At 40.4% G+C, this 18,863-nt stretch overlaps 5 protein-coding genes across 10 annotated transcripts; 2 read left to right on the top strand and 3 right to left on the bottom strand.

The window, feature by feature from the left end:
• The first annotated feature begins 1,193 nt into the window (after positions 1 to 1,193).
• Srp54 (splicing regulatory protein 54) lies at positions 1,194 to 3,504 on the top strand. The gene is made up of 2 exons (XM_076430568.1): positions 1,194 to 1,515; positions 2,154 to 3,504. The coding sequence occupies exons 1-2, from the start codon at positions 1,194 to 1,196 to the stop codon at positions 3,296 to 3,298; spliced, it is 1,467 nt and encodes a 488-aa protein (XP_076286683.1). The 3' UTR covers positions 3,299 to 3,504.
• Positions 3,466 to 5,436, bottom strand: LOC143212144 (dual oxidase maturation factor 1-like). Of its 3 annotated transcripts, none has more exons than XM_076430572.1 (10): positions 5,268 to 5,436; positions 5,140 to 5,197; positions 4,917 to 5,051; positions 4,759 to 4,860; positions 4,545 to 4,698; positions 4,254 to 4,465; positions 4,056 to 4,172; positions 3,874 to 3,989; positions 3,684 to 3,805; positions 3,466 to 3,608 (listed from the first exon to the last, which is right to left on the bottom strand). In XM_076430572.1, the coding sequence occupies exons 1-10, from the start codon at positions 5,427 to 5,429 to the stop codon at positions 3,497 to 3,499; spliced, it is 1,290 nt and encodes a 429-aa protein (XP_076286687.1). In that variant the 5' UTR covers positions 5,430 to 5,436; the 3' UTR covers positions 3,466 to 3,496. The 3 variants fall into 3 exon arrangements, with proteins under 3 accessions (XP_076286687.1, XP_076286689.1, XP_076286688.1); XM_076430574.1 differs by having other exon boundaries at positions 3,874 to 3,977; XM_076430573.1 differs by having other exon boundaries at positions 4,759 to 4,854.
• Positions 5,437 to 5,847: 411 nt separating this feature from the next.
• Samtor (S-adenosylmethionine sensor upstream of TORC1) lies at positions 5,848 to 7,425 on the bottom strand. 2 transcript variants are annotated; one of them, XM_076430582.1, is made up of 2 exons: positions 7,285 to 7,425; positions 5,848 to 6,766 (listed from the first exon to the last, which is right to left on the bottom strand). In XM_076430582.1, exons 1-2 carry the CDS (start codon positions 7,414 to 7,416, stop codon positions 5,858 to 5,860), a joined length of 1,041 nt encoding a protein of 346 aa, XP_076286697.1. In that variant the 5' UTR covers positions 7,417 to 7,425; the 3' UTR covers positions 5,848 to 5,857. The 2 variants fall into 2 exon arrangements, with proteins under 2 accessions (XP_076286697.1, XP_076286698.1); XM_076430583.1 differs by lacking the exon at positions 7,285 to 7,425 and adding an exon at positions 7,118 to 7,265.
• Positions 7,426 to 7,495: 70 nt separating this feature from the next.
• On the top strand, positions 7,496 to 13,366 carry Ubc7 (ubiquitin conjugating enzyme 7). Its single transcript, XM_076430593.1, has 4 exons — positions 7,496 to 7,639; positions 7,743 to 7,824; positions 8,387 to 8,505; positions 8,574 to 13,366. Exons 1-4 carry the CDS (start codon positions 7,585 to 7,587, stop codon positions 8,831 to 8,833), a joined length of 516 nt encoding a protein of 171 aa, XP_076286708.1. The 5' UTR covers positions 7,496 to 7,584; the 3' UTR covers positions 8,834 to 13,366.
• LOC143212135 (uncharacterized) lies at positions 10,749 to 18,140 on the bottom strand. 3 transcript variants are annotated; one of them, XM_076430553.1, is made up of 6 exons: positions 17,786 to 18,140; positions 16,985 to 17,081; positions 16,728 to 16,919; positions 14,758 to 16,560; positions 14,296 to 14,464; positions 10,749 to 14,228 (listed from the first exon to the last, which is right to left on the bottom strand). In XM_076430553.1, exons 3-6 carry the CDS (start codon positions 16,842 to 16,844, stop codon positions 13,834 to 13,836), a joined length of 2,484 nt encoding a protein of 827 aa, XP_076286668.1. In that variant the 5' UTR covers positions 16,845 to 16,919; positions 16,985 to 17,081; positions 17,786 to 18,140; the 3' UTR covers positions 10,749 to 13,833. The 3 variants fall into 3 exon arrangements, with proteins under 3 accessions (XP_076286668.1, XP_076286669.1, XP_076286670.1); XM_076430554.1 differs by lacking the exon at positions 17,786 to 18,140 and adding an exon at positions 17,166 to 17,777; XM_076430555.1 differs by lacking the exon at positions 17,786 to 18,140 and adding an exon at positions 17,605 to 17,777.
• Positions 18,141 to 18,863: the final 723 nt, after the last annotated feature.

Below are 18,863 nucleotides of genomic sequence, written 5' to 3'. Positions count from 1 at the left end.
GCCGTGACAATTATTGAAAAATTTATTATTTCCAGCTGGTTAATGTTTATAACAATTCTATTTGACAGCGATGTCCACAAGCAATCCCTTGGCTATCTGACCACCTAATTTTTTAGTCAAAGTGGCTAATAGTTTTCGTGATACGTAATAACTTTTAAACCATAACATTCGCACGCATTAATTTATTCGATACAATTCACAGATAAATTTATTATATCTGGCTGTTTAATGTTTATAACAATTCCTTTTTCTAACGATGTTAACGAGCACTCCCTTGACCACCTTGCCATCTAAATTTTTCGTAAAAATAGACAATAAAACACGAAATATAGAATAACTTTTAAACCATGAACATTCGCACGCATTAATTTATTCAAAAAAGTAAAGTCTTTTCAAAATATTTCTGTCCAGATCGATTCTTGGAACATTTATGTATAAAAAAGTGAAAGGTAATAATTCTCGCTTATGAAATGTTTCGAAATTACAAACTGAGGTGTCTCGTATAAAATTTGAAATAGGAATTGTTGATTTTCCTAAAATTATGCTTCAATAATATAATATATTTCTCGGAATTCTTTGTCCTTGAGTTTTGCTTTTAATATTGAAACCAACATCCTCTGAAATATCTGCTCGGTACAGAATGTAACAATTCATGATGACGACAATCTCCTAAGTAGCCTTCTGCACCGACGAGATCATGTCGATGGCCTTCTGTTTCTCACTCCAGTCAGAATATATCCTAGAGGGCGTAAGAGAACACCGAAAAATTCGAGAGACACCAACTCCCATAAGGCTGGCAGTCTTTAATAGTATCTCGTCGGTGGTTCTACGTTACCGACAGTTGTTACACAAATGCATTAATCGTTTACACCATCTAGCCATCTAGCAATTCACAGTTCGAGTCGCAGCGACGTTCCAAAATCGTCGGGAGAAAAACGCGAAGAATGTATGGAGAATTGTGTGTAGCCGAAGAACGCGCCGATCTGGAACGTTGCTTTTAGCGTGAGCCTGTTTCAACGAAGACAAAACCGGCCATTGTTATTATGGTCGACCGCATTTGGTGGTAACGCGTCCAACGCGGCCACATTTCTGTGCGACGGTGCGCGATTATATTCCGCACGCAACACTATTCCTCGGTAAGCTAACCTCTCCGCGTTATATCGAGAAATAACGGAGCGAGATTAACAGACAGAATGGCGGTGGGTTCGACGAAAGTGGTACAGGTGACGAATATTGCACCTCAGGCGACCAAAGATCAAATGCAAACGCTGTTCGGGTACCTCGGAAAAATAGAGGATATCAGACTTTACCCTACTATAAGGGACGTCGCGGTGCCTGTGCAGTCGCGTATTTGTTACATAAAGTTCCATGACCAAGGATGCGTCGCCGTCGCCCAACACATGACGAACACTGTTTTCATTGACCGTGCATTGATTGTGATTCCGTATCAAAATGGAGACATTCCAGATGAACAACGAGCCCTTGAGTTAACAAACAACGGCACCGTTGTACCAGGTATGTACACTTTAACATTAATCTTTCTCTTGTAGGAACAGCAGAACAAAACCAGATACAGTGTTTCATCGATAAATGTCTCAAGTGTCTGGCCTATAATTGTCCCAGAACTATTAGTATACTCCTTGACAGGCCCTGAAGCTTCAGAGGCCTTGGTTGCAGAGAAGCGTAACATGTGTTATGTGAGACCACCACTAATCCAATAATAAAACTTCTTTATTTTTCATGACATTTCTATGGCACATTCGCCAACATATTCGTGGCACTTCTCTCATGAAAACGATACCGAATATGATATAATTCTGATAATATTTATTTGTGTAACAAACAACGAACGTTTCAGATGCAAGGAAGAACAGCGTATGGGAAAGCCTTTGAACTTGTATTCTTCTTTGCATCCAAAACTTTCGTCGTTCGTTATACAAGTAAATATCGTGGGAATTATATCATATTTTAAAAATGCCACAAAAATGTTGGTAAAAGTCCTGTAGAAAAATAATGAAAAATAATAGAATAGTATGCCTGGCCGGATACGTGTTTTGCACAATTATCGATAAAACACTGTAACTCCAAAACTACGATTTATAGAAACCTCCGTATTTTCAGAAAAACACATACTTATGATTATACTTTTCCAGGTCTCTACCCTTCTGAACCGAAGCTACCACCGAATTTTGTAAATGCGATCGAAGGAATTCCTCCGAATCACGTGATCACCACCATAGATCCAAAACTAGAAGCGAATGGTCTCCCACCTTATCCTCATCTACCCGGTCACTTGGACAGCAGGCGGATCGAAGAGATTAGGAGAACATTGGTCATAGCGAACTTAGACCCTTCGGTAACGACAGACAATCTACTCGATTTCTTCAGCAACAACAGCGTGGAAGTGAAGTACCTGCGTATATGTACCAGGGATTCAGATACTGAGCACTATGCATTGGTGGAGCTATCTGAACAATCGGCAGTCGTGTCTGCTTTGCTTTTGAACGGGAAGATGCTTTTGGATAGACCGATTAAAATTTACCATTCGACACAAGCGATAGCGAAGCCGGAGGCGAAGAGCAATGAAGCAGCGCAAAAGGAGATCGAGGAGGCAATGTCGCGAGTCAAAGAAGCTCACAATTTAATTTCGGCCGCGATAGATCCAATGATCGGTATGCTGTCCAAGGACAAGCGTAGTCGCAGCGGTTCCCGCAGCCGAAAGTCTCGATCAAGATCTAGGGGCCGCAGCAGACGATCTAGATCGCGCAAACGCTCCCGTTCTCGCCACAGACGCTCACGATCGCGCCACCGACGCAGATCACGATCTCGATCGAAGCGATCTAGATCTAAAGAACGCAGACGGAAGTCCCCATCGCGCAGAAGAAGCAGTTCACGCGGCCGACATCGTTCACGCTCGCGATCCCGAAGATCCCGCTCACGTAGATCACGATCGAGATCGAAGGACAGAAAGAAGAGATCATCACCGCGTCGAAGGAGTCGGTCGCGATCCCGCAGCAAACGCTCGAAATCAAAGTCCAGAAGATCCAGATCGAAGTCGAAGTCCAGATCCTCCAAATCCAAGTACGCCGAGAAGTCCAAGGACAAAGACAAAGAGAGAAGAAGCAAAGACAAGTCGGATAATGGGAAGAAGAGCGACGGAGACAAGGCCGACAAAGAGAAGAGCGAGAAGAAGTCGAGCAAAGAGAAGAAATCCGAGAAGGAGTCGAAGTCTGAGGAGAAGAACAGAAACACGTCCGAGAATAGCGAAAGTAAAGAGAAACCAGAGTCTGAAACTTAAACGCTGGCACATCCACGGTCTATCAGAGGTTCAATTTGTTAATTTAATAATATATTGCGACGCGTCTCGCGATGCATTGGTCAATAAAAGGAGTACAGGAATTTGAAACTTTCAAACTTTTTGGAAATGTATGTACATACATGAAAAGATAACTTGTATCTTCATTCCTGTAGTAACGTAAAATAATACACACATTTTTCAAACCATCACTCTCGTCCTCACGGTTTTCTTTGGTAGTCGTACCAACAGCTCGGTGTCTTTCCCTCCTTCACCGTGAAACGCGGCCTCGTTGGAAGGTGCATTCGACGCTCTAAAGAAAACAGTTGCTTATCAAACAATTAGTACTGTTGGCTCGTTAACATAGAAATGTTTTTAATTCAATCACCTTAGTAAGTGATTTATGTATATCGCTTCGGTTCCTTCCTCATTTGGTAGATTCACCGGCACAGGACATCGGAAAAGCGATCTTTGAGCGTTCTTTATAGTGGATCTTCTTTTTAGCACCGTCTGGTGTAAATAAATTAAATGAAATTGCGGATAGAAATTTTATAATCTTCATGAAATCTATCACTCACTACGCTGCTGTTTCGAGCAAATGCTGCAGTTTCAGGAATCGACCTCATCTCCATTGCTTCGCCGAGTTCCGAGTATCGCAGAACATTTTCCACCATGCTGCACTCTGAAATTAACACTTTTATTCTCGATGATGTACGTTCCGAACGTAAAGAATTAATTAGATATTGATACAACGGCTCACCCATTATGCATTCATCGTACTGGCTGAGCGGATTTGAATCTAAAAATATGGACAATGCATTCGGATGCCGGAGGTCCATGTAAAGTAATATCGCAGCCAATAGTATGCATAACGCGCCTAAACGTGGAAACATTCAAATGTTACGGAACTTCAACATGGCAGTAAATTCTTCGTATAGAATATTCAAATTCGTTTTACCGCAACCGAGAGTCATCCAAAAATGTCGACCGAAATGCAATCGTATAGTCGCGTCTTCGAAAGGTATAACGAGTGGGAATGGATTATGAACGAAAACCCAAACGATGCAAGTTAAAATTTGCAAGCCACCGGTGATCCCGAAAGAATACGCCGCGTATCGTCCCACACTCTGTAAAAATATATTCGCTAACATCCACGAGAAAAACGCTGCCCTGTTTAATAACAAAAAAAAAGCAGTTTTAGTATTCTAAAATCATAACGTATTTTTTGAAATATATTTCAGACACGAACCACAGTAGAATATGACAATACCACCCGGCAGTACGGTAGAATCTGCCGAATCGAATCCCTTCTCCGTCAATAACGAAGTATTCGACGACCAAAAGAATCGGAATTGGTGTTCCCCTTCTTTGAGCATCTCGGAAATTTCTTTGTAAAAGCCCAGCTTAAATTAGAAATCTCTTGTATAATTAGTGGTATATAGACATTTTTATTAATTTCGTACCTTCTGGGCCGAATCCGAATCTGCCTTGATCCCACGTCCACCAAAACCTTTCGTTATAGTTAATAGTTTCTTTTTCAAGCAGAGTTCCTTGCTCGCCTGTTCCTAAATAATTGTATCGTAATAAATTTGTTCGATTATTTATTTTCATTGAAAAATACCTCGCAAAGTAACGTTCAATGACCGCAGGCCTATCTTCAGGCCAATCAGAGCGTCGATCTCATGACCATTACCGGCTCTATAGGGTGTTTTAGTTCTTATGCTGCACACCTCCCATTCTTGGCCAAAATTGTTCACTGAAATTCGCTTATTTCTACAATACCGCAATTCCTCCACAGGGATTTCCTTAAATATTTTTTATATTTGTAATAACACAATTCTTACCGAGTAATGCACATCCTATTGTTAAGCTGAGCGTCACCTTAATGCACATATAAATGCTCTGGACAAATATTTTATTCGTAATTATTCATTCTACAAGTCTTTGGGTATCTTAGAATTTATTTGATTACCTGGCTTTTCTTGTAACTCGGTATAATACACGAATAAGAGATTCCTATGAGAACGAAGATTGCGATAATGATCGTTTCTGTTACATCCAAAATGACCGGGGTTTCGTTCGACGAGTAACGAGACGGTAAACCATTTTCCCTTCCGAAACTGAAGTACCCCATTTATTATAAATTTAGATCACACAATGTTCACTTTTATACGAAGGAACACTCGCAACTGTTTGGTTTCCTTTTCCGCTTATTAGGCCAAATGTATTTGAGCATCCTGATGATTCATAAGGAGGAAGCTCCTTATCCTTCTTATCTTGCTAAACAGTATAGCAACCTTCTTTTATTTTATTCTTGCATTATTTTTATTACTGCGAGAAAATCGGAAACGATTATTCTAACTAATTTATATTATAAATAAAAAGTAGTAGAAATACTACCAGGTACTACATAGTCCTAATAATTGTGTATAAATTCTATACAAGTTGGAGCATTATATTATATGTGCATAACAGAGTTTAAATTTCCCGCCAAACATTCAAACGAGGAAACAAGCTGTCATCGATAAAATTTACAGGTTTATGGATTATTCAGGTACAAATCTATGTCTCATCGAAAGGTAATTCATTGAACATACAAGTCAATTCTTCTTCGTCATACACATGTCTTTCTTCCTGTTTATCCTGACAGGAAATATTACGAAAATCTTGTGGAATAAAAAATACTACATCATCCTGATATAAAGGATCGTTTTCGGGTATCGTTTGCGTATTTGCCCACTTCATTGCTACCTGTTTATATACACATTTTCTGAAGATGAGGCAGTGTATATGCTTCAATTTTTCGTATTTAATTCTCATAAATCCTAATTTACTTAATATATATCTCCACGATTTGATCAGTTTTGCGTTTGCACCAACGTGTTTTGAGTCAGGACTTATGATTAGAAGTATTCCTCCAGGTTGCAGGAGATCATATGCTTTCTTACAACAAATGTATCTTTGTCTCGGACACGGTAAATATTCCAAAAACAATGAGAATACGACAACATTATACGAGTTCTGTGGTAATTGCAATAGTTCATGATTATCAGCAGAGAAATGTTTCTCCTCTCCAATATTAACATTCAGAAAGTCGCAATGTAAAACTTTCTCAGGAATGCCATTTAAATCTATCGCAGTGACATCGAACATGTCGAAAGTTCCAAAAGGGTTGTAACAACTTCCTACATCTAGCAGTGTTATCTTCCTTTGTAGACTAGGGTCTACAAAATTTCTACTTTCTAAGTCATTATTTATAGATTGTTTATCCTCGGTTTCTACAAAATCTACATTGATCTTCTCCTTGATATATTCTTCTCTATCATTGTACTTCTGCAATCCTCCATTCAGAAAATACTGTTCGCATTGCGACTTCACCCATTGCACTCTACAGAGAGTCATGTTATCTGAAGTTGAGTTATTCTCCAACCAGTATGTGGTTGCCAGTTTGTGCATGGAAGACGCATATTTCTGAAACATAAACAGGATTGAATAGGATCAAGAGAATGTTTTGACAACAATATAAGACAATACTATAAGATACCACTTGAAACAAAATAATTATGAATATAATTATGATTAGCATTGCCGAAGCCTGTTCTAAAGGAAACCAGTTTAGTATTGTGGAACAATCAAAGAACTGCATTGAAACTGCGTGAAAGCAAATTAAGCAAAAAACGATTAAAAAATTGTATAAATCAATACCAAAAAGAATGTTAAATGCTCTAAAAAAATAAAGGTGGCAACACGAAATATTAATGTGTTAATTTTGTACACACACAGAAAACATTAGCTGTCTGTCAAGTTCTTAGAAATACTAACGTCAACATTGCGTTCAACGACGTTTCCAGAAGTAAATAAATAATAACACTCTGTAAATATGAAAGTACAATGAAGTTCTTTCATACAACACATAATTATTTCGTTGTAAGTGATGTCTTACAGTATGGTAGAATTAAAAGATCAATTTCTCCGAAGAAATAATGCACCTGTAAGATATCTTTGCGGGTTACGTGTCGCTCCCACGCGATCTCAGGCCCGTAACTTCGGGTTTCTTCTCGCAACGTGGCATGAGTAGCTTTTATAATATCCGCTAAATATTTATGTTCCTCTGTCGCCATTTATAATTGCGAATCGCGCGATATTCTTTTCAGAATCGTGCGAGAAGAACGGATTGTCTCGTTCTGCTCCTGAGTGGTGGATTTAAACACATAAATGTCGACGACCTTCGACGTGTTAACCTAAATGCTCGTCCATCGACGTTCTGACAAATAACGTCATTGATTCCCATGACCAAAACAATGGCTGGTTCCGCGCTAAGACGTTTAATGGCAGAATACAAACGTGAGGATCCGATTTTCGCTTACACACATTATGTAAACTACCTTGTTGTTATTCCCATTCGTTCTTGGACAATAATGTAACAGGTAAACCGCAACATTTACAGAGCTAACCTTAAACCCGACCGAAGGCATTATCGCTGGACCGATTAACGAGGAGAACTTTTTCGAATGGGAAGCTTTAATAACGTAAGCGATCATTTTACAAATTAGTTTATACTAATATATTCATTACTCTATACTAATATTCATAACGTAATATTCATCATTCTGTTATTTTCTTTAAACATGGGTCACCTATCATTTTACCAAACGGCACTTAAAACTGTGAAACGTTATTTTTATCGGTTCTTATATAGATTCTATTTAAAGTGAAATTTTTGGTTTTGAAAGCTTCAAATTTATTTGCGTGTCAACGTGCGTTTTTCTAAGTGGAGTATCATATTTTTGTTCGCATACGATGAAACAGCAAAAAAGTGTGAATTTAAAATGCTACTTTCAAGTGACCTTGATTCGACGCAAACTCACGATGCAGAGAATGTAAAATCGTGTGTGAACATTTCGAAAACTATATTCTTGATTAAAGTGTTCGCAGCAATGAAAAACAGCTCTACTTTTTATAAATCTTTTGTTGCATAGTCACCTTTGGCAATGTATTAACACATTGGTCATCATTAGCAAATTGCATGATCGCTATTCTAGCTAATTGCTCTGTCTATGTTCTTGCTTAATTGGTATTTGATATTTCCAGGGGACCGGAAGGAACATGCTTCGAAGGCGGTGTGTTCCCAGCCAAGTTAATATTCCCTCCGGACTATCCCCTGAGTCCGCCAAAGATGCAGTTCACCTGCGAGATGTTCCATCCGAATAGTAAGACTCCGACAATAACAAGAACGATACAAAAAAACTCTAGAGTAATCATGACAATTCAATTTCAGTTTACACGGATGGTAGAGTTTGTATAAGTATACTGCATGCTCCTGGTGACGATCCAATGGGTTACGAGAGTAGTGCAGAAAGATGGAGTCCAGTTCAAAGCGTGGAGAAAATATTGCTAAGCGTAGTAAGTATGCTAGCGGAGCCGAACGACGAGAGCGGAGCGAACGTGGACGCTGCTAAAATGTGGAGAGAGGACCGGCCCGAATTCGAGAGAATCGCTCAGAAACTAGTTAGGAAAAGTCTAGGTGTTCTGCCTTGAATGAAGATGTTTTGAACGAAAACAGAACTGTAATTTAAAAAGTCACACACAAGTCAGTGCAACATACGTGTTATGTTTAAAGGTAATATAGTTTTATCTGATACTCGATATTGTTTGTCTTGCGCGGTACATGTTCTTGTTGAATGCGAAAAATAAGTGGCTGACGAATAATCTGAAAAAATGTATTTTATTTTCAACATTGCAGTACAAACATGGGTAATCAAATACATACGCATTTGTTTACACGTAGAGTATATTCCTTTACCATTAATAAATTGATTGAAAAACAATTGGTGTATTGCAATCACGGAAACGATACCGAGTGATGATCTTTGTTTAACAATTTGTCATTCGATTATTTTACTATAATGTTGAAAAATACATTGTTACATTTTGCGGAGAGTCAAGTTATCTTTAAGCAGAGAAAAATGAAACTGGAGTAATATTGTAAATGAACGTGTTGGCGAGTATCTGTGGGGTGTGCCAGGATTTGTATACTTAAACGGAAGGGGTGTGGCGAAAAGTTAGGTTTATTATTACGAATTGTACGCTAAATAAACGGCGAAACTTAACAGAGGAATTATTAGAACGTCTGTGCGCCATGAGTTCCGCGGTTCCCCGGATTGAAAACTGGAGATGTTTTACTCGGGTTTCATTTTCTTTTTTGATCAATAGTACATCATAACATAAAGCTCCACCGAAGAAATCTTATACATTTTTCAAAGCATACTACTACCTTAAGCGTTCTACTGCCTTAAGTATTTACAAAATGAAAAGCTTTTGTATTTAGGTTTCTGATTATCGTGCATCCCTCACTCTAATAATCATCGAACTTGGTGATACACTATATTAGACTAGAATAAATAAATTATGCAACGCGAACAAACTGTAGTTACAAGAAACAAATTTTTAACCGTTCTTCAAAGAAGAATGTAGCTATAAAAGAGCCTGCTGATCTTTTTTAGACGTTGTGTCTCTTACGGTCTAAAAGAATCGTGTCTGGACTCTCGAAAAAGATAAAAAAATAAATACAACTGTTCGGAAGTAAATTCATATTTATTAGTAAACAATACTGAAGTCCAACTTAAAATGCAATGTTTATGACTAGCACTTGTCAATTATATATAACAAACAATAGTAAAGATCGATGTACCAATATGTCATAGACAAAGTACAACATTGCACCTGTGTATTCTTTGTTATATAGTACAGTTATCTTCGTTTATATTCCACTTTGTTGTTTTATCTAGATCGATAATAATTTAAACATTTGAAAAACAAGCGGTACAACCAACATTGTACAAACGAAACATAACAAATATCGATTGCACGAGCAACGCTAATAAGGATTTCAATCGTTTCAAGAGCCTACAGGACAATGCTGTACAGTGAATACAGTTTTCTAAACTTTGGTATACAACAAAGAAATTACTCCTCTATGCCAAGTTCATCTTTCGCAAAGAGATCGATTACGATCGGCGCGCGTGTCTAATTAAATACATACGAACCATACATTTTTCACAACCTGATACAAAGGTGTTTTTCTATTTAGAAGAATACTTACACTTTAAAAAATTTTCTTTATACCCCTGATCGTCACTGGCTTCTTTCCCACCGCATGGAAAATGTACAGTTTAATTAGAAGCTTTTATGCATTAACAATAATATCACATTTCTCGTAGAAGAAGTGTACATTGAATTCAACGCTTTTGCTATGCTCCCGCCGTACGGGGGGCATTATAAAAATACAAAACTATTCGATGACACACTTCCTTGCACGCAATTATGCAAATAAGACAAGAAGAAAAGAAAAAAAGAAGAAACATTTTTTTCCCTTTCTTTTTTTCCCTCAAACGTATCGTTTTACTCAAAGACGCTTGGCATAGAATCCTCATAGTGTTTTGTTCTCTCTCGCTCTCTCTCATTTTCTCTCTTGCTCTTTCACACATACACACAAACATACTCTTTCTCTCTCTTTTTCCTTTTATAACATTAACGTTTAATGATAGCAAGATGTAATTTAAATAAAGCATCGACGCTTCCCGATAAACGCTAAATTTCCTCACAAGAATACGGTATGTGCAACTTATATTAAATGTAAAATACATTTGTTATAAAATGGTACTAATTCTGCTCTATATACCTCCCTCTGCGGCTGAGGTATCGTGGTGCCTTTAACCGTTAATTATATGCACATGCTTCACATTATGTTTAGATTCATCCTTAGACATAGATCTTGTCAGACGACGATCCGTTAATTAGTTAATCGTATTGCAAAATCTACCACGTGAATATTGAGTATAAAATTTGTTACTTTTTTTTGTTATTATTTTATTTTTCTGTAGTACTGCAAAAGTTCACGGAAAGTAAAAGGGGCGGTGCGAACGAAACAGGGGCGAAAATTCTTCTGAGCAATATTCTGTACCATGGCCTTCGTTATTCCGTTGTTTCATCAAGGTGCACAGGACAAGGAGAAACAGAACGTCTAACAACATGAGCTCTACGAAATAACGTCCCCAGAAAATAGTTGTCGCATAATTTTTTCTAAAAACAGCTCTAGAAGTTTTGATAAAAATCCAATGATCAAACACAGACTTCAGTAAAACGAAATCGATCGAATTCAATAAATTATCGTGTTCTCCAATGTTGTTGGTGTTTACTCGAATGATGAAGTCGCATTGAAGAAACACCGTTCATTCAGACTTCTACGAGTTCTTAGCTAGTATAGTTATGAGTAGACTGCGGATCTTTATCTTATAATTTCTCCTCTATTAAAATCATCGCGGGAAGAAATAGGATTCAATTTAGTTTCTATTTCTTGCAATCGATGGAGACAATTTTTAGTTTGCATGCAGATCCGTAGCCTAGTTACAAGCTACGAATTTAGTACTGTACAACGGTACAGAGGAGAAACTAACAGTTAAAGCAAATTAATAATATAACGTAACTAAATTCGGTTTAGTACATTGCACGACGTTGAATCCTGTTTGTGGTCATTTGAGCATGTAGAGCACGTAGAACATGCGTGCAGCATTCTGGTGAGTCAAGAGAAGAACCCGCGAAACTATACACGATATATGTCGGGAATTGATTCGACACATAAAACGCGTATACGTATCTATGCGCCCAGAAAGCTATCAGGAAACATAAGAGAAAACGAAACGCATATAATCGGCCAGAAAGTACGATCAATGCTCGGATGAAGATGCTTATACACAACATTAATGATTCCATTAGTTCGTTGAATATTTCCTCTAAGTTAATCAGTCTGTGGCAGCTACGTCTAAACTTAAAAACATGACACGACAACTGGATGAATCAATTCGTATTGAAAACGTTTTCCTACGGTTAACAGACACAATAACTGATGTTTTTTATTTTTTTTGCTTGCTTTATATACGCCAGAATATATCTTAATGTAAATGTTAGCCTACCGCCCTTCCGCCATAATTGCTTGCACGTGCATCAATGTTCAAAAAATGATTCATCGACTTCGCGTTGATCGCCCCAATGAAATTCGGACGTTGAATGCAAGATACAGACTGAATATATTCGTATTTCCTTTCGTTTTAGCTATATCAAAACGCGTGCCTCTTATAGCGATCAGTGTACCGAGTTTTCCGAGCGAACCCGAACATTCCGGACCAATGAGAATTGCTGGGCGGAGTCGGAGAGAGATCGTACGCCAATGGCGACCCCTCCGGAGCACAGAGGGCGAAGCAAAGCCCGTCCACAGCTCCTGCAGACTTCCGAGTTCACTTAGCAGACCACTGATGCGTAATTTGTAATAGTTAATTGTAATGTGTCGTTGTTGCCAAGGCATTCAAGGTGTGTTAAAACAGCATAGAAATATTTTCCAAGATCTTACGAACAATAATGTCTTTTTTGTATCGTGAATCGATAGAGCATTAAATTCTAAACCTAATAATTAACGAGATGTTATCGAAATAATTTTCAATGGAGTTTGTATTTGCATATTTCTAATCAATACACTAATTGATGTCAGTTTTACATCTCGGATGGCATGGCAATAACCATAGATTACAGTTAACTATTAGAAATTGAATAATCTCCGGCAAACAGACGATTCGTTAACGAGTATTTAATGAAAGCGAATGCATTCACCATTTCGATACCTGATTCCAAATAGCAATGTTTAGGGTATATGGCACTCAAGAAGGAGTTACTCGATCGCTGCGTCAATATATACGAATATTACATACATATGCTCGTCGCGTTATAGAATCGCAAGTTTACGTTAAAACGAGAGACAGGAACTGAAATCGAATGCAACAAGTCTCGAATCCATCGGAATTCGTTTCACGACTAACCGTGTGTTGAAAAGCAACGACGGAGAAAAGGGTAATTTATATTTATATATATATTCATCTGTGCATTGTTTAATGGAATCACGCGAACGCGAATTCTCCAATTCAATTTTCATTTCACGTCGGTCTTTAAATACTTCTTTGCTTCCTTTCTCTTCTAGCACTTTTATGCAAGTAACTAAATACGGTCGTTTATAGTCCTACATACGAGCTGCGTGGAACGGATTATCCTTCTTCTCGATAAGATGACGTATATCGTGTGTCTGTGTATGTATGTGCGTGTTTGCGCGCGTGCGTGCGCGGGTGTGTCTTGTGTGTTTTCGATAATTGAAATTCAATGGAAACGTACACGAAGAATCGGCTACTTCGAACGTTACGATACGAAGTTCAACAGAGTTGTGTACAGGTCTTGCAATTTTAAGTTCACCCTTTTGCAAATCAGAATTTGCTTGCAGAAGAGTTAATGTCGAGTGCAAGAAAGCGAATATGATCTCCAAAGGATTAATTCGCAGTTCAAAACCTGTATCGCGGAACTGAACGTGGTGTGGTTGAAATGTAATCGCGATAACGCTTCAAGAGCTTCTTTTCAATGACTCGAATCGATACCGTCCTCGAACCAATAAGATACTCAAGTATTTTACAACGATGAACGAAACATTACACGCTTGTACCTCACGATAGGCCCTGCGGAGTGAAACAAATCTTTTCTAATTCACCGGTGGACGAGCTGACGGGGGACTCGGCCCTATCGTCTTGCTCGGCTAATTGTTCGCTGTAGTAGTGTGGCGTGCTCAGATAGTCGATCAGCCGTCGTGGCAGAGGTAGAGTCGGAATTAAATCCCTGCGCACCATCTTCAGTATAACAAACCTGCACGTGTGCTGCAGGCTCTGCACCTGCTTGAACCGCGACACCGGGTGCAGAAGCTGTACGCGCATTGGCCCCAACACTGGACGACGATGCAGAAAAAACAGGTATCGTCCGCTGCGAGAATGCTCCACCGCGTTCTCGATGAAATCGACGATCGTGTGGGATTTGAATTTCGTGCAGCTACCAAAGCTGAAGTTACCTGTGCGTAAGAAAACGAACATTAGAGAACAAAGTGAGAAAAGTATCTCTGACAATGGGGAACTTACCCTGGTCATGCTCTATTCTGACGTGTCGCACGCAACTGTTAAGTCTGAACGATAGAGAGAAAATATAATGGTCGTCGCTACTGTCGCGCACAATGAATGACCCATCTGGCTCATTGGACAGTATCTTTTCTGCTGCTTCACCGGATATTGGGCCCCAATACCATCCGTACTGTTTCAAACACAATCTGTTATTTCCAGGTCTCGATCCCAGCAAGGTTTAGTCAGAATCTGGACAATTGTTGGAACGATGGGCAACTGTATGAATTTCTTATTATATATACGAATTTACTTGTCCAGTTTGTGACCATTCCTTGGAACTATCTGTATCGTAATTAGTGGAACAAAAACACTTAAACTAAAGGATAGTTATTAAGCGATAGCGTTCCTATAATACATGGATAAACCATGATTGCATAAAACCCGGGACTCGGTGATCGTTCTGTAGAAATTTGGATGACGTACATCTTTGACTTTCTCGATGCTCGCTGCGAAATCCATGCTGGTGTCTTCGGCGGGCTCGTCCTCGAGTTTCGGTGCAGGTGCCGGCATCTGTAGTATGGAAGTTGGGCTCTCGCAGGGTTTCGACACCATGGTGGTGAGAGCGTCCTCCGCCTGTTCCACGCTGGCCACGTGGCCGTTGCTTTTCGGTAACGGCGGCAGGGCACGCTTAAAAAAAGGTAGCTTTTGCGCGGAGGGGTCTACCTCCGAGGTAGTGTTATTATTATTGGCGTGTTGGTCAGAGTCGACGCCCTCCTCCTCCTCGACGATTTCACCCTGTACAATGCTGTTCCGTTTCTCGACGAAATGATCCGGCGAGCCTAATCGTCTGAATCTGAAGATATTGCAGAGTGTCTGCTTCAGATTCAACGAGAAGTTTCGCTGGCTCTTCTTGATCTTCTCCCGTTCCGAGTCGACTTTCTCCTTGTGCGGCTCCTCTTTCACTTTTTTATGTTTAATACTAACGAACGTGTTCTTTTTATGCTTCTTAACGTTACCATTATTATTGTTATTATTATTATTATTATTGTTATTATTATTGTGAATCAGTCCGTTACTATTTTTGTTCGAGATTGGTATGTCGGTCGACGAGTCTGTATGCGGGTTGCTATATCTATTGTTATTATTTACACTAATACCTTTCGGCATCGCAAGGTGTATAGGCGTGTGACTGATCGGCGCCTTGTTATCGCGTTTGAGTTTGTTTTCACTAGAATCACTGGAGCTCGAGTACAGGGTCTGCAGGTACTGGCGCACCTCGTGCAGAGTCATGTGAATCGGCTCGCCGATGTTGTGCATGTGGCCGTTGGACGTTCGGTTACCGTGTCGGCCGGACGTCCCTGGGACACTGTGACGTTTACCGTTCCCGCTCTCGTTGCAGCAAACGTCCGACAACAGTCTCTGGGACTTGATAACGTGTGTTATAGCGCGTGGCTTGCCACAGTAATGCCTCGCTTGTTGTATATGCGCTTCTAGCTCACTCTGGGAGCTAGCAGACACGTTTCTTCTCCTCTTGCGATGGTGTCTATGGCGTTTCGGCCTTTGCGGGGTTCTGAGGTCGTGCAGAGGCCTCACCACATCTATCGGGACCGTGTAGATGTCCGAGTCGAACGGCACGTTGTACATGTCACTGATCTCGCTGGTCGTTAAAACGTCGTGCGACATCGCAGACGTTATGAAACTACTGTCGTCCGCCTTGTGACTCAGCCCCGACGTGTTGATAGAGTTGTGGGAACTGGACAAGCGGGAAGAAGCCAGGGAACACCGCGAGTTCGGACGATTCAGCGTGCTGTAAGGAGTTATCAGCGTGGTGGCGCCCTGGCACGATGACGGCGTCAACAGGTCCGTCGCCCAGAATCGTTTAGGGTTGTGCACGCTACGCGTTACCACCGGTATACGGGTCGTAGACGGCGCTATTCTACCTTCCGGCCACGATATCCTGCACGATATTATCAATGCCTCCTCGATCATCGACTGTACCAGATTCTCCGCGTAATCGTCTATCAGCTGCGGAGCTTTCTGTCGCATCATTCGCGCGTAGCTGAGGATCGGCGCAGACGAGGACTCGGAGTTCGGAGGCGAGGGACTGTCCTGGAACTCTGGCGGAGGCTTAATCGCTACGTCGACCACTTCCACTTCCAGTTTTCCATCGGCATCCGGCCATCCTGGTCCTTTCTTCAGCGTGTTGAAGTTCTCACCGCACATGCCATCAGAGTAATCAAAAGAATCTTGAGACAAAGATTTGCTCTCTATATCGCTTTCTTGCATCTACGGCAAACAATTTGTGTTATCTCAAGTGTGAACTGCGAGTCTTAAAAATGTTTCATAAAACATTTCTAACTTGCTTGGATTGCAAGGAGTCTTTTAAATGTCAAAAGGAATATTCTCCTTGGGACTTGTATAAAGATCCATGGTGTATCAGAGGGAAGTTATACCTCGATTGCAAGATGCGCTCGTACAGAATCGCTAGAAATGGACCCTCCAATTCCACTGCTACCAAGATCACTGAGAGGTCCAGTAGCGCTTAGCGAACATGACGGTGGAGAGTCCATCTCAACGCTTGTGAATTTACACGTTCGCTGAAGCGTTTATAGTAGCCAGAACTTCTGGAAGTTCCACATTGTCCCCTAGAAGAATTGCCGTCACATTAAAACTTTCATTTTCTTTTCCAACCGTCGTAAAACATTCTTACCTGAAAATAACAATTACGGACAATACACAAGTGCGTCATGATCTCCATGTTCCCATACGTGCTTGTACTTTTCGCATGGTCCATTATGAATAAGAAACTGCGAACACATTCAGAGAGATACATGTATCGAAGTGATCTCGGTGAGAAAATCTCGGAAATACGAAATGCAATCTTCCTCTACCGATTAAATAGAATCTGTGGTTTAACCCTTGCACGATAAAGGCTGGGTCACTGGAGACCCGAGTCCCGATACGATCCTCAACGTACGTCTAACTCATCCTTAGAGATTTCAACATTTCGACAGCTTCATCGAAGGACGTCTCTCCCCGCGGGAGGAAATATTTTCGAGATACGATTTTCTGTCCACCGAGGGCTAACCTCCGGGTTCTCTAATCGCGTGACGTTACTCACCTTCGCGGAGCGGCGAGTCACGAGAGATAAAATAGATCGCGAAGAAACGATATTCTTATTTAGAGCAGAAGTATTTGCCACTGTCAAGAGATACGTGACGTAAAGTCAATACGTCTGGTCGGGATCGTTGCACAATCGGATTTTGACGCACGTTGTTCGAGCAAAGAGCGTATATCTGTTTGTCCGCCGGTGTACGGTGTATGATTCACCTTCGAGCTGTCCGGAACGCGAAATGTTCGAAATATCTCGATCCAAAGTGCACGCCGTGTGAGAGGAGCGCTTCAACGAGTCCCGGCAAGGCCGATGTTTGTATCCCGGATAGTACGCGATTCTCGTACTAGCTATACGGTTTGACGTTTCAGAGCAGAGGAAAAATTGGATTTTACGTACTGGCCCCCGTCTCTAGGTTACTCGCGGCTCTGTCGTGTGATCATCACGTAATTCCCATGGATTCAGCGGCTCGTTGGGGACAGGCTCATCGTTGTCACATAACGGCCGAGCGGGACCGGGCAAATCGATATTTAAAAGACAGAAACGCGGATCCCTCGCGTTACGGTTGACTCCATGTCAGTCCCGTTCCCGCATTCCGTCTGTCACGCCGTGGAAGAGTTCCATTCGAGTACTTTCCAGGGATGGGGATCGACGATGCGTTTCGCGAAAGGAGAAACTGCGGCCACCAATGCGGTTGCACAATTCGAAACGACGCACATATCAACTCCGAATGCGCCTCTCGCTCAGCAAAAATTGAAACCCGCTTATTCCACGATTTTCATTACTTCGATATAAATAGATTGACAAAATTGCGCTTGGGATATCGAACTTCTTTTTCAAGTTCAAAGTATAGTCGTATATTTTAAGTATACTTTAGGAGTCTACTATAATGGAGGAGTGTAAAAAATCTCGTAAAAATTGTTAGGAACAAACTCGGATAGAAGAGTACTTGGAACAATTTATTTCCAGATAAATTGCCAGACACAAAAGTCATGCTTAAAATATATGAATTCATATAAAATTAAAATAATGCAAGTCATTAGAAAGCGCTATAATATTTCGTTTTTATGGTACTTATATTGATATAAATACATGAGTAAAATGAAGGGATAACTTTTGCTGATTTTTATTGATCATTGTGATACTGAATTCTACTGTTGGCTACATCGTTTGTAATTTGCAATTTCATTTTTTGGTGGAAGAGTCACGTGTCGCCATCCGTGGCGATACGTCCAAGCTTCTAGTACTTGTCAGCTTAAGATGGCGCCACCATATAATTTCGCATCCTTGTTATCTTACGCCCTCTACGCTAAGGAACAATAAATGTAGGAACTAGATCCACGAGAATATTCGAATTACTTTTATACTGTGTGTGTGTGTGTGTGTATTTATTTGCATTTTTCATTGAGTGGGAGCAAGTGTGAGATGCAATCTAGGGATATCAGAATGGGGATTATCCAGGATTATCGATGTTCTT

This window comes from Lasioglossum baleicum, chromosome 9 (genome assembly GCF_051020765.1).
Source record: "Lasioglossum baleicum chromosome 9, iyLasBale1, whole genome shotgun sequence".
Lineage (NCBI taxonomy): Eukaryota > Metazoa > Arthropoda > Insecta > Hymenoptera > Halictidae > Lasioglossum > Lasioglossum baleicum.
The sequence above is the reverse complement of the archived record's forward strand: the minus strand, read 5'-3'. Positions and strand labels throughout refer to the sequence as shown.